This window comes from Homarus americanus, unplaced genomic scaffold (assembly GCF_018991925.1).
Source record: "Homarus americanus isolate GMGI-L3 unplaced genomic scaffold, GMGI_Hamer_2.0 scaffold34360, whole genome shotgun sequence".
In the NCBI taxonomy this organism is placed as follows: domain Eukaryota; kingdom Metazoa; phylum Arthropoda; class Malacostraca; order Decapoda; family Nephropidae; genus Homarus; species Homarus americanus.
Window position 1 is genome coordinate 3,076,270 of NW_024739403.1, and position 14,031 is coordinate 3,090,300.

The following is a 14,031-nucleotide window of genomic DNA, read 5'->3' on the forward strand; positions in this document are numbered from 1 at the left end:
CTCTTGTGACCTGTCGTGTAGAAAGGCCTTGGGCTCGTAGGTATGGTAGTAGGTGGGGTGGATGATTGCTTTTGACTGCAACTGTACAGGTGATTCAAATTACAGGAGAGAACAAGAGAACTCTTTCCAGTACCTTTGTGGCTGAATCATTTGCATGATTCAGAGATCACACACTTAGATATTACCCTCACTCCATTTTCATCTCCTTGATCTAACCCTCTCCCTCCCACCATCTGCCTCCATAATAATACATTCTTTTTGCCAGTGTTTCAACTCCCATTCTTTCAATATATCCAAGCCGCCTAGGCAGACCTTGATCAACTTTTTGTTCAACACTTGTCATTTCTTCATATCAATCTCAATTCTGTACTTCTTATTAACCGCATCCTACTCACCTGACGTAGTATTGCTCTCAAGCTTGTCTTTCCTGTTACTTAATTATTTGTCTTCATCCTCTTGCATCCAGAGTCCAAGCTTCTTGCCTAAATAGTCATGTCAGCTTAAGGATTCTTAGACTGTATACTTCCACAACTTTGCTTCCCTTGGTACAGTTCTCTCCCTCTCTGTGTTAAAGCACCTATTATTTTCTTCCCTCCACTACTTCCATTATTAAGTGTTCCTTTTGCTGACACATCTACTCCCACATATCTGAAATACAGTGCCACATTCCTCCATTCTAAATCCAATCATGCTGATCAGCCAACTCCCTTCAGAACTTATTTTCATCATGTTAGTTCACACACACACTGTTAATTTATATACAACTTTCAGACTCATTTACCAGGCACTAACTATATTCAGTGTATTGTTTTAATAGTTAGCTTTTTTCTACATTACTTTGTTACCATAGTTAATGTCAGTCTTCGTGTTCTGTGTGAATATTGTTTCTTCATCAAGATGTTAGTTCTAAAAAATTCCTCTGTAAAACCATCTGATACTTAGGTTTGTAGTTGCTGGAGGTTAAGAAAATTTTTGTGGTTGGAAAAGACCTTTTCCAAGTCAAAAATGTAGCCTGTCATTACTGAAGCAACTAAATCATGACTATTCTCTAGGGGAGTAGAGGGTGTGACTAAGTAAAAACTGAATATTCTTTTTTTCATAAATGCTTGAAGTTGTCAAAAGGGCCTTGCTTGAGTATTTCAGCAGTTTCATTAAGGCTGCCTTATATTGTTGAGAAAACTGTCTTTTTTGTCATATATATTTTGTCTTGACTATTTTGCAATGCTGTATTGATGACATTTATAGTTACAGTAATTTATTCTTATTTCTTTGTACACTGTTGTTGAAGAAATCTTTATTAGTTGTAATAGTGATTTTGTTTTCTCCCTGTGCCAGACCTATGATGCCCCAGAGTGACTATATGATGGCTGGCCAACATCCCCCCAACTATTATCCTGGTTACCAGATGACCCACCCTGGCCAGATGCCTCCATTGAGCCAAGTGAACACTCAACAACCCCAGATGGGTAGCAGCACAGGCCATGGCTTCATGCTTCACAGCCAAACACAGTCCCTACCTCCTCAAGCTATGTACCAGAATGGCCAAGGATTTTATAGTCCTGAGCATCAGTTCAGAGGGTATCCTCCCAATGCACAAACATATGGTCCCAGTAAGTTTATTATTTTTTTGCGTGCGTGCGTGCGTGCGTGCGTGCGTGCGTGCGTGCGTGCGTGCGTGCGTGTGTGTGTGTGAGACAAAATGTAAACACACAGAAAGACACATAGACTAACACTTATACATTTCTTAGATAAACCTGCTGAAGATTGTGATAAGATATATAGGATTAAACATATAGACTTAATTGATTCATTTACTATCATTCATCTCAGGTGACCAACAAAGACAAATGGGCCAGACACCACCCTTCAGATTACACGGGGAAGGCACAGGTGGAGATGGTTGGGGCCCTGGTGGGGATGGTCGGGGCCCTGGTGGGGATGGTCGGGGCCCTGGTGGGGATGGTCGGGGCCCTGGTGTGGATGGTCGGGGCCCTGGTGTGGATGGTCGGGGCCCTGGTGTGGATGGTCGGGGCCCTGGTGGGGATGGTCGGGGTCCAGGAAGCCTCAGGTCCAGTGCTCAATCTTCTCCAAGCAGACAACCTCCACAACGTCAACAGAATTCTCCCAGTCCCACTAGGCAGGTGTCTGTTTCTCATGCCCCAGTTGCTGCCCCACCACCTGATGACATGGAGCCACAAAATGTTTCATTCATTAATTCTACAGATGGACAACATGGCGAAAATCAGAGGGATGACACTAGTGATAAATTAAAAAGGTTATCCATCACTTCGGGTAGTAAAACGTATCGAATTTCCCATGAACCAGGCTCACCAACTAGACCTTCTTTAGGAGTGAAAACTTTCAGAGTCCCAACTAAGAAGGGCACCCCAGTTTATGATGATGTAGACCTACCCCAGCCTGCCCCACCACAGAGGTCTCGGACTCCACCGTACCACCAGGATTTCGGTGGACACGATTATGATGAAGATGAGTTGGATATTAAGGCAGAACCTCTTCAAGAGGGTCCAAAAGTTGATAAAGGGTTTTACATATCTTTTGAAAGTGATATTGTCCCAAGAAAACCTAAACCCCAATTACGTACTAAGAAAATGTCTCGAAAAAATTCCAGTCCCTCAACTCCAGCAACGACACCCAGCAGAGAAGATCTTCCTGTTGTACCTGTAAGTATTGAACATATTTTAGGATTTTGTGTTTTCTTTTTACTAAACCTGTTATGACAAAATGTTGAAGGCCTTTCAAGTCTGCTTTACTGATCTTCATCACCTGCTGTAAACACATACGATTCATGCTTATTGAATGTTGTGTTGTAGATTTTTTATTAAGTTATTGCTCAGTGTTGTATTGCATATGTCACTAATTCCTAAGGCTTCACTTTTTTGCATATGTGTAACACCTAACTTAATTTTTTATGCATTATGCATGTGTGTGTGGCCATTCAGGACCGACCCAGTCGGATCTCCTATGGTTCGTTTGATGCTCAGCGTGGCAGCATGACCCAAGCCCATAGCCCCAGCATGGCCCAATCACCTTTTACTATCAGTAGTCTACAGTCAAGTTCAAAGAGTGGCTGTCCTTCACCCCAAACAAATGGGCTCTCCTATAACTCTCCTTCGGAGACTGAACGGGAGGAGGAGCATGAACCTCATCCCGAGGTGCCTTTAGAAAAAATGGCACCCTTTACTAGTAAGAAGCGACTAACAGAATCCACTTCTGGCATGGCCATTGTCATTGGGGATGACGTAACCAACAATAAGAATGTGAGTATTATCGTATAGCACCAATTTTGTATAGAAATTTAACACTATTGTGGAGAAATAAATATTATCTTTGTTTAGTTAATATCTATACATTGAACTAATTTACAATGAAAATATTTACCTACCTTTTAGTTAAAGCTTTTTTAGACTTTTATTTTTGGGAGTCTTGCAGAATGGAACACAGGTATGCTGTCATAAGAATGGACCTTTTTCCTCATATATCATAGGGGTTTTGTTTTTGTCTACTGGGTCAGCCTAGTTTAGCGTCTTCAATTAATTAAATATATTATGCAATGTTTATGGGTTAATTTAATGTTTACATAGAAAGACACATTATACATACTTTTGCTGTGATGACCCTTGCCACCATGACGAGGTTAAAGAAGTGCATCGTAACGAGGGTTAACACTACATGATCATGTTGATTTAATAGTTCAATAGTATATAGGGTTGTGTCCCTAAAATGGGTAGTGTTTACTAAACTAACGAGCTTTATCCTTCAAAATATTAAAATTTATTGCAGTTATAATGACTTTTTCCATCAAATAATGGAAGTTATGAGAGATACATTTTGGGCTCCACTTGTCACCATCCACTAAAGGAAGTTTTATCCCCTCAAAACAGTACTAAAGTTACTAAGTGGGATCTCTTGGACAGTGAAATTCATAACTTAAAATAAAATGCTTTCTGGGTAAAAAAAGACACGTCGGTGTTATATACTGTGGCCATGTTGAGGAGTCAACTGATTGCCTGGGCAAGTGGTGGTCAGAGTTACCACACCAAATTATCAGAAAAATATCTATTTCAAACAATTGCCTCAATAATAATCATGATACAGATGAATTAATGAAAATATTATGTAATTTTTTGTTGTTAATGATGAACTGTCCCCAAAGGAAGTGATAGGTCTTCAGGTGAATAAAAAATATATGAACTACAGGATTTGTGTCTGCCACTATCACTTTAACTTACTGATACATCTTTCCTAATCAGGATTTACTGTACAGTACAGCACAGCACTGTTAGTGTATCGCACATCAGGTTAATTCTTATTGTGTAGACAATCCTCCACCATGCATGAACAGTCAACAAAATAAATTTCTGCAGCTTTACAGTGTTATACAATATGACACAAGACCAAGAATTCTGAACAACATGGGTTTTATATGTATTCGTGTTAATTTCTCTGTATTAACTATACGTGATATATGGAATACATTGTATTGGTTACACAATGCATAACACAATCAGAAATACCAACTTTACCAGGTGAAATATTTTGTTGTTGACTGTATCTTGTGCTAATAAGTTATGTGAACTTTAGTGATGGTCAGTGATAGTGTTTGTTGACTCAGTGTGGGGTGAGGTTAGCTTTAGCTTTAAAGATGATGAACTCTTTTGGTACTTGTATTTATGCTCTAATCCTTCTATATAGTACTGTACATAGTAAATTGCATTTATTATCAGTAGAATTTTTGGTTTTGAAATGTGTTGAGTGTGGTGAGATCTATCTGATATAAATTACAGGCTGTCCCTGACTTACAACAGGGTTAGGGACCCAATTCCAGGTCGTAAGTCGAAAATGCAAAAAAAATACATAGAAAATCTAAAATGGGTGTCTCTTTTTCTTCTCAGCACCACAAAACTCTCACTTTTAAGCTTGCCAGCCATTTTAAATGGAATTACAAACGAAAATTTTGTCAGTACACAGCACAATCACTAACGTCGGGACTCAAAAATACGTAATTTGAAAAAATTTTGGTATGTCTGGGGCGGCCGTATGTCTGGGTGGTCGTGAGTCGAGTAGGTCGCAAGTCGAGGAGTGGCTGTAATTCTTTGGTTTGTTTGCAAACTTTAAGGTAAAAAATATCATTAACAATTAATTTTTGTACAGAGCATCAATTGGCATAGACAAAGGCAACAGTGGTGCTAACTTTTGTCCTATAGTGACCCTGTGGCAGTTTTTAGTCAGAATAGAAATTTAAATCTGGTCAGCCAGTAGTTTCTCCTCACTTTAAAGGCATTGGAGTGTGTGAACTTAAGGTTGGTGGTCATCCTTCCCATTTTAAGTTTTATTTTTGGTTGCCCAGGTTTCAGGGGCTTTTAGAGTAATCATGTAGTGGTTCTAGGGCAGTCAGATTTTGACATCTTTGAGGATTTTGTGGATGACATGCATTGCTAGCAGTCCATTTGGGGATTGTTTCTATCTTCACTTTTTCTTGTATGGAAAGGTTCAAAGGTTGATCAAGTTATTCTTGACCAGAGGTGGACGAACTGATTCTTGGAGTTAGATTTATGATGTCTACAACTCGCTTGATGAACAGGAACTTGAAGAAGGACTTGTGATCCTCTTCATTTGACTTAGAGGAAGCCTGATTAATGAGTTGGTTTTGCTGTTGTGTAACCAGGTTTTGATCAACTCCAAATATACCAAAAGTGCACACAAGTCTAATCAAAGGCAAAACCTGCAGAAAACTCATGAAATACTAAATTTTTGTCATCACAGTAAATTAAGAAATATGACAGCAAATAAAATACAAAAAATAATTACTCGCCTCTAATGAAATGAGCTGCAGACATAAGTGTACCTGAAAGTAGGCTCCCCTGCCACCCTGCCTGTTATAAATGTCTTGAAGATTTTATCCAAAGCTGGTATTTTTTCTTCTCTTTGGTATTTTGAAAAACTTATTAGGCTACCCTTGGCAACAAAGGTTACTACTACCACAAGCAAAGCAATTGTTGTAGCATGCTTGCTCAGGAAGCAGAGTGTAACCTACACCATAGCACAGAATGCAAATGTGATATTGCGTTTGTTTGTTTCCCCTGTTGTGGTGGCCTGCCCAGATGTGTATGTAGTGCATTGTCATGGTGGCTGTTACAGTATAGTGATGGGCATCAACACCAGTCACTAAGTCTTACTTTATACACTAAACAACATCATTTGCAAAATGAGAAGCTTATGGTTTGTTTTAGCTATTGAATGTCTTGCATGGATGTTGTCTCTCTTATTGAAGATCAAATTATATCATCTTTTTCATTTCATTGAGGCTGATTTATCTATATTTTCTAGAATAGAGTAAAAATTTTTGAACATTCAGAATGTTAACAAATTTCTCTTCTTATAGAATGGAAGTTCTTCATATCCAGTATTATATGCAGTATATATACTACTGTACTTGTATATACAGTACAGTACTGTAAATATTTTTTTTCTTTTCTTAACACGTTTATGGATTATTTAATAAGTTAATCTTACTTTATTATTAATTATGCTTGAGTTGTCAATTGGAATTTACATTGTAATTATTAATCTTCTGTAGTTGACTGGTAATTCACTGTACACTGTTCTCAGAGAATTATATCACACACTGTAACTAGGGATGTAATGTTCAGTCCACATGAGGTGCTCAACATTGATCACTCAAGTCTGGTTGTCCAGGATATCGACAGTATTGTATAGCCATTTATCTATGGCGTTTACCCGCCGCCACCCATAAAGTATTTTCCTTCAGTTTTTAAAATGTAAGTTATTTACTGCTTTTCATCACATAAATTTAAGCATCTCTTGATTCCTTCTGATATGGATGAATATAGATGGATACAACTGCTCAAGAAGAGGTGAGATTTTTCCATCGTGATGCAAATTTCTTGTAGTGTACAGTACTGTATTTGGTCTTCGTTACTACTTGTTATCAGTGTGGGAATGGTGAAAGTATTATTGGAATGGAGTCCTACAAAGATGTGCCATTATAAAGATTGTTGGGTGGTTTTTCTTTTTGATAAGCATTAAATATCAGATTGGAAAGTCGGTGATACAAATTTAAAGTTTAACGTCTAAGATGTTTATGAGCTTGTGTTAGAATTTGTAAGTTCTAATGGTTCCTTCCCAGTTAGAGGAGAACTACAGTACCTTACTGCTAGTGTTTGTGGCAGGAACCATGGTAGGTAGAGGATGTTCTACAAGAGTAGTTACACTTTATAGTAGACAAGATATTCTAATAAAAGATGAGTTAATAGTACAGTACAATAATCTTGAAATCCAACTTGGCTATGTACAATACTTTCATATGCTACCCAAACTTAATGGTAAAAAAAATTACACTCTAACCTGGCAATAAATGAAATTCCATAAAGGAAGTTTAGCAATGTAAAATGAGGTTAATTAATTTTTTCCTGTATTCATTGGCATAATTTGCTTTGTTTTACCTTACAGAATTACCTTTATTAGAATACAGTATTTGTTGGAACTCATTACAATACTTCAAACAAGATACAGTATAGTGTCCTTCTCTCAGCAACATCCTGTTAGTTTTCATGATGAGTGTCAATACTTATGTGTATCTGTGGGTTAAGAAAGTTAAGTTTACTTAGAAAGGAATTTAAAAGTTAGGTTTACTTAAAATGGAATTTTTGAAAGTTAATTTTTCATTACATTACTGTATACAGTATTTATGTACTTACTACTTGTTACTTACAATATATGGATTTCATTTGTCATTTATATATTCTACAGTATTGTAATTTTTTTATTATTAAGCAACACTATTAAAAAGATAATGTACCTTTTATCTCATGCTTCTGTTAAGTGTATGATACACCTGCAAGAATGTTCTTTAATTATTTTGTGAATTGATTGTGCAGAAAATTATCATTATGTTAAAGAGGATATTTAACTGATGTAAAACCACCTACCTACCTACCCCAGTCGACTGCATCAGAGATGGAGAAGAAGAAGGAACGCCTCATGATGATGTCCATGAAGCGGAAACAGGAACAGGAGGAGGCAAGATTAAAGAAAGAGATGGAGGCCCAAGAGAAACGAGAAGCAGAAAAATTTAAAGAGGAAGAGAAATTACGAAAGAAGGAGGAAGAAAAAGCAAGAAGGCAAATTATTCTAGACAGATATAAAGTCAAGAAGGCCATGGAGGAAGCAGAGAAAGAGGTACCAACGAATTTATAATATTAAACAAACTGTAATATCCATGAGCTCCAAGAACACCCTCCCAATAACCCGAATGAATACAGAGAGATGTTAGTGTTTTGGGAAGTCACCCTTGCATTGTGTGTAGATCATGTTGCTGTGTTAAATTTTTTATTTCCAATTAAGATACAGTATATTGGGATTTATCAGTGATGTCGTCCGTTTGTTTGTTTATCAGTCGATGTCAAATTTGGTTCTTCTGTCTCCTTAGACTTGTTAATTTGAGTATAAGTGTGAAAGTGCATTAGGACAGATTTTTAATTGTTTGGGTGAGTGTAGTGTTAAATGCAAATATTATTCAGGTTACAGCAATTTAAAATGGTTCTTGTATGTTCATATTTTGATGACTGTGTGCATGTGTGTGTATGATAGACCTCTTTCAAGTGAGGGGACAAAGTATGGAGTGACAAGGCTTGTTGATCTCTTGTTATTAATAATCATAAAAGTGAGTTGATGTGTTGGAAATTTAAATTTGTAATTTCACTTGGTGTTTCAACTCCAGTACAGGTACAGGTAGTTCTGCTATAACGCGATAATTGTGTTCTTGTAAAATATCGTGTTATAGAAAATCGCGTAATAGAAATAACAGGGCTTATGGAGAAAATAGGGTTAGGTGCAGTTTACTCGAAATCGAAAAAATTTAGTAGTTAGCCTAACACAAAGGATAGCACAGTCTAAATAAATGTTACATTCATATCTAATAATGAAATCATACAGTAAATTTAACACTTTACCTTGAAAAAATATGAATGTAACTTGATGGGGGAGAAGGGTGATTTTGAGGTCGATAACATCAAGCTTCTCTTCAAGTGTTATATCCTTTCTTTTACGATAATCACCGGGAATTCTATCATCAGAATGCTTTTTGGAGATATTCTTCTTTACCATATTCACAGTTAATACCACAAAATTGGAGAAATAGTAAGCAAAAATCGCGTTATAGCAAACAAGCGATCGCGTTATACAAATATTGTTCCGAATTCATAAATCGCGTTAGAGCAAATTCGCGTTATCAAAACACGCGTTATAGCAGAACTCACTGTACTGCCTTTTTAATATCATCAAAGAGTACTTATGACTAAAAGCAAGATCATTGGGAGATGACGAGAAGAAATAATATGAACCGGCTCATAATTCATAAAGAAGATGGCTGATGTAAACAACTCAGAAGTTAGCACTAGATTTTTTATAAGAAATTATTGTATGTTTGATATGTTAAAAATTCATTATCAAAGATTAATGTATGATACAGGTAGGCATTTCACAAAGTGCCATCCTTGTGCCTTACTCTTGGAGAAACATTTACCTGTTTATCTAAAGAGACGGTGACTAATAATAATGGACAAGAATCTTGACTCATTTTACACTTCAGAAATAATGACTTCACACCCATTTTTCTGTCCTCTGACTCAATTTGGCTAGACTGCAATACCTGTCTCTGTCTCGACATGTTACCGTTGTTATAGAGAGTACAAGTAAATTTTGTATATGTATATAAACTCTTGCTTCAAGCAATGACTACCTGTTAATATATAATGGTGAATTCAGATTTATGCTGCTCTTGATAAATATTTACCCTCCACAAACCTATCTCATCCTGTTAGGTCTTCACATTGTGTGGCTGTTAGCATGCTGTAATACAAGCATGCATATCTTGGCGTTTACTAACTAGCTTTTGTGTTTAGTTTTGAGTAACCTTCACCCGTGTTGAAATGTGTGTGCTGAATGTAATGGGCATGACATAACTTTATTTAAAGAGTTGACTGAAGAAATCGATATATAAACATTATAAACTCCTCCACTCTTTACATTACAAATGTTGATGACACTTTGTAGTGTGTCTACAGCTTCTCATGTAATGCAGCCCTATATATCGACTGAAATATAACCAAGTTAATTATCATGTCAGTCAAGAAACTGATTATCTGCATCTACAGTATTTTCCCTTTTATCTTCTTATACAGCTTTCTTTATATCCATAAAGAAGGAAGGGGTTGTACCTCTCTGCTCCAGCTTTTTTGTGCCAAAATTAAAAAAAAAAAATCTAAATTATGTCTTTTACACTCATGTACTTGACTGTCTGGCCCACAGGACCCACTTTCACTTGGTCTTTAGTGACTTTTACCTGAGTAATACACAATTATAATGACTGCGACACTACTTATCTGCCCAACATGATGGCTATTAGACAATATGTTTACCTCCCCACCATGGTGGTTTGAAGACTGTATGTTTAACTCCCCACCATTTAACTTGCCAACATGATAACTACAAGATTATTTAACTCACCAACGTGATAACTAGAAGACTATTTAATTCGCCAACATGATAACAACACGACTTTATATGCTTATCTCTCCAACATGGCAACTGGTTAGTGTATCTGAAATTTATAATGAGTGCTGGGAGGGTGTCTTTGTTGGTCTGTTAGTTTAATTGTGTATGTTTGTACTGTATTTATATATTATATTCACGTACATTTGCCAGTTACAGTTTCTTGTGGCATGTAATGTGTGTATTCCTTGCTAGAATATGTTATGTTCTTGGAGCTCAAAGTTAGTGACTTAATTTGATATATGTATCTTGTTATTAGTCAGTTATGTAGCTTTTGTTTATTGTAAAACTGGGTTGTACAGTAAAAGCCTCCCCATAATTTGCACCCGTCTAATTCAAAATCACTCGTAATTCGTAATGTTTTGTTCTTACAATATATATATATATATATATATATATATATATATATATATATATATATATATATATATATATATATATATATATATATATATATATATATATATATATATATATATATATATATATATATATATATATATATATATATATATATATATAATTTTTTTTTTCGTAACAACAAAACATTACGAATTTAATTAGACGGGTGCAAATTATGGGGGGTTTACTGCAATAAGATTTTGCACAGTTGAGGCTAAAGATTATATTTATAGATTTTATTTTGCATCTAAACTTAAGACTAAGTGTAAAATATTTAATTGAATGCTTCAGTTGCATTGCAAGTTCCATTAAGATTTCATATGCAGTGAATTGTCACAGGATATTTAATTTTGTTTGCATGATAAATTGGCTTTGATCACCTTTCTTAGCATGTTGTGTATTAATGTTTTGAGAATTCAGTATTTGTCATATCTTAAACAAAATTTAGTGTAATTTCATTTATGTAGTTCTCGAAACAGTAAGTTTTGTCGAGTCTCTCGCACAGATATTCCCTATCCATAGGGTCGGTACTATGAACCTCCACCCGGGATGAGTCCGGACCCCCCTAGTTCTTCACATGGAAAAGCATCAGTTCGCTTAAGAAGTAAGCCACCTGGGGGCAGTAGACCGCGGCCCAAGACTATGGCTGGATCATCAGTGTCAGATGCCACAGATGGGGAACTAACACCTAGTCGAGGCAAAAAAGGGAGCTCACAGAACATTGCTGGTGGTAAGTTGCCTTACTGTGTGAGATGTATGTATCCTTGAAGCATTATTTTGTTACATCTTGTCTTGATGCCATGTTAAAGAAAGTTGGGGTAAGTGTAAAAATAGAGATGTCCTTAGTGGCACACTCTAGCATGCATGCATGTTTGTTTAACAGTAATTATTGTGACCTATTCAATTTTCTCTAATCTAGTAAAACTAATTGGAGCATTTTACATTGTATATTAAAAACAATGAATAATTGTACACTGAGCTAAATATGCAAGCATCATGACACGACACAATTTATAGCAGTGTCAATCTGCTTGAGCTTAACGGGCACTATTGAATACAATGCTTGCGCAGCTTCTCAAGCCCACCATCAATTGAAATGCACCATCCAAACTATCCTCTTTGATTTCTTAACATGAATGACTTAGTCTGTATCTCTTAAATCAAGCATTAAGAAAGGCAAAGATTTTAGCATGGCTAGCAGTGTGCACCTGCACATTTGCTTATGTGTGGTGTTGTGTGTGGTGTTGTAGAGGTTGGGAGGAGAGGCGAAGGCGGCGGATCTGGCAGCATGAGGAAGAGCAGCGGGCGATGGGGGTCGTCACAATCGCTCTCACGTGCAGCTGGCTCTCGCGGATCCAGTGGCAGCCTAGCCGGAGGTAATCGTCCCCCCGAGTAAATGCAGTATACTGTATCAAGGTTAATCCAGATAGTCTCTTTAATAATAGTGTAATTTATTTTAATTTTATTATTTTGAGTTTCACATATTTAAGTTTATTCTAATCATCAGTGATGATTATTTGCTGTACCCTCCTCATTTATAAATCGTTGAAACTGTTGCTGCTTGATATCTTCCTTGACCTGATTAGGTATCTAGCTTAAAACGTTTCCTGCTAAAGCTTATGCAATTTTTGCAGTTTTAGAACTGCTTTAAATAAGTGTTTAACCTGGAGTATAAGGTATTATACTGTAAGTCAGTGTTGCACAGTCAATACAGTTTGGTTTGGATTTTATGCCTTAGAACCCTAAGATGCTCAAAGCAGACTCATTAAAGTCGTATCTTTGTGTGTACACACATTGAGAGATGTGCACATGCATGTGCACACACATGGAAAGAGAAAGAGATTCACACACTTAAGAGAGAGACACGCACACTTAAAGAGAGACACGCACACACACACTCACTTAAAGAGAGAGAGACACACACACACTCACTTAAAGAGAGAGAGAGAGAGAGAGAGAGAGAGACACACACTTAAAGAGAGAGACACACACACACACACACTCACTTAGAGAGAGAGAGAGAGAGAGAGAGAGAGAGAGAGAGAGAGAGAGAGAGAGAGAGATGCACATGCACACACACAGAAATCTTAATGGCATGTTTAATTTGTTTCAAGTCAAATGATTACAAGGACAAAATTCTGGTTGAGCATTTTTCCCAAGCACCTTTTTTTCTGTATTATTTGTACCTTTTTTGAATTGCCTCATGGCGTGTATACGCCTCTATCCCCACCCACTAGACTATCCCAGCACGACCCGCACCCTGGACCGCGGCCACACAGGCAGACGTCCCACCTCTGTTATTGGGTACTCCTCAATCGGCCGAGGGGATGGCAGGAAAGCTTCACGTAGGTTTCCACATATTGTTTGTGGCTTGCATGTGCTATACTTGCTATGGAGATTTTATTTACCTTTCTGATTGGAAGAAGCAGAGAATTTTTATCATAGTATTTTACAAGATAATGTTATTGAGCCAACTATGCTTCCTCCAATCACTTCTCTTTAATGTTTCTATTGATTTATAGCTTAAATTTCAAGTTGAGAAAGTGAAATGTTGTAATATTTCTGCTACAAATGGTACCACCCCACATGCCACAGTTTATGGCTCCCAAAGTGATGGCCTCAATTATGGTGGGGGTTACCGTGTGCATGAGGCGCGGCGACCCAGTCTCGCCCTGGAAGGTGCTGGCTCTAGGCTGAGGCGAGGATCTGCCTCCTACAACAGTGGCAGTCCATCTGCAGGATACAGGAAGTACCGGTCAACTGGCAATCTGAGTGGTAAGCCCCACCCAAGAGGCGGGCATCAAGTGGCCTCCAAGTTATTGGTGGTGGTGGTGGCTAACTTGTTGAGCAATATTAGTGTAGATTCTACTTCACCATTTTCTAATCAATTCTGGTGGTGGATGTAAATATTTTATTGGTAACTGTCGTCATCCTATACTAACAGGCTATAATATGGGTAGTGACCAACAAAAGATTCACTGTAAGTAATAGTTGAATTGCATGTTTTGTTTTTTCCATGTTCATTATATGTATAAT

The 14,031-nt window shown here is 37.1% G+C and overlaps 1 protein-coding gene across 19 annotated transcripts in view; it reads left to right on the top strand.

Moving 5' to 3' along the window:
* The window catches only part of LOC121874529, a 101,602-nt gene that overhangs the window by 68,559 nt on the left and 19,012 nt on the right, over positions 1-14,031 (top strand). For 12 of the 19 annotated variants that reach the window (XM_042378678.1, XM_042378685.1, XM_042378688.1 and 9 more), the window contains 8 exons: positions 1,336-1,610; positions 1,831-2,681; positions 2,943-3,278; positions 7,984-8,220; positions 11,518-11,725; positions 12,246-12,371; positions 13,233-13,340; positions 13,591-13,770. In XM_042378678.1, the coding sequence (XP_042234612.1) occupies positions 1,336-1,610; positions 1,831-2,681; positions 2,943-3,278; positions 7,984-8,220; positions 11,518-11,725; positions 12,246-12,371; positions 13,233-13,340; positions 13,591-13,770 (2,321 nt within the window). The remainder of the gene's footprint in view (positions 1-1,335; positions 1,611-1,830; positions 2,682-2,942; positions 3,279-7,983; positions 8,221-11,517; positions 11,726-12,245; positions 12,372-13,232; positions 13,341-13,590; positions 13,771-14,031) is intronic. The other 7 variants (XM_042378680.1, XM_042378686.1, XM_042378681.1 and 4 more) reach the window with 7 other exon arrangements.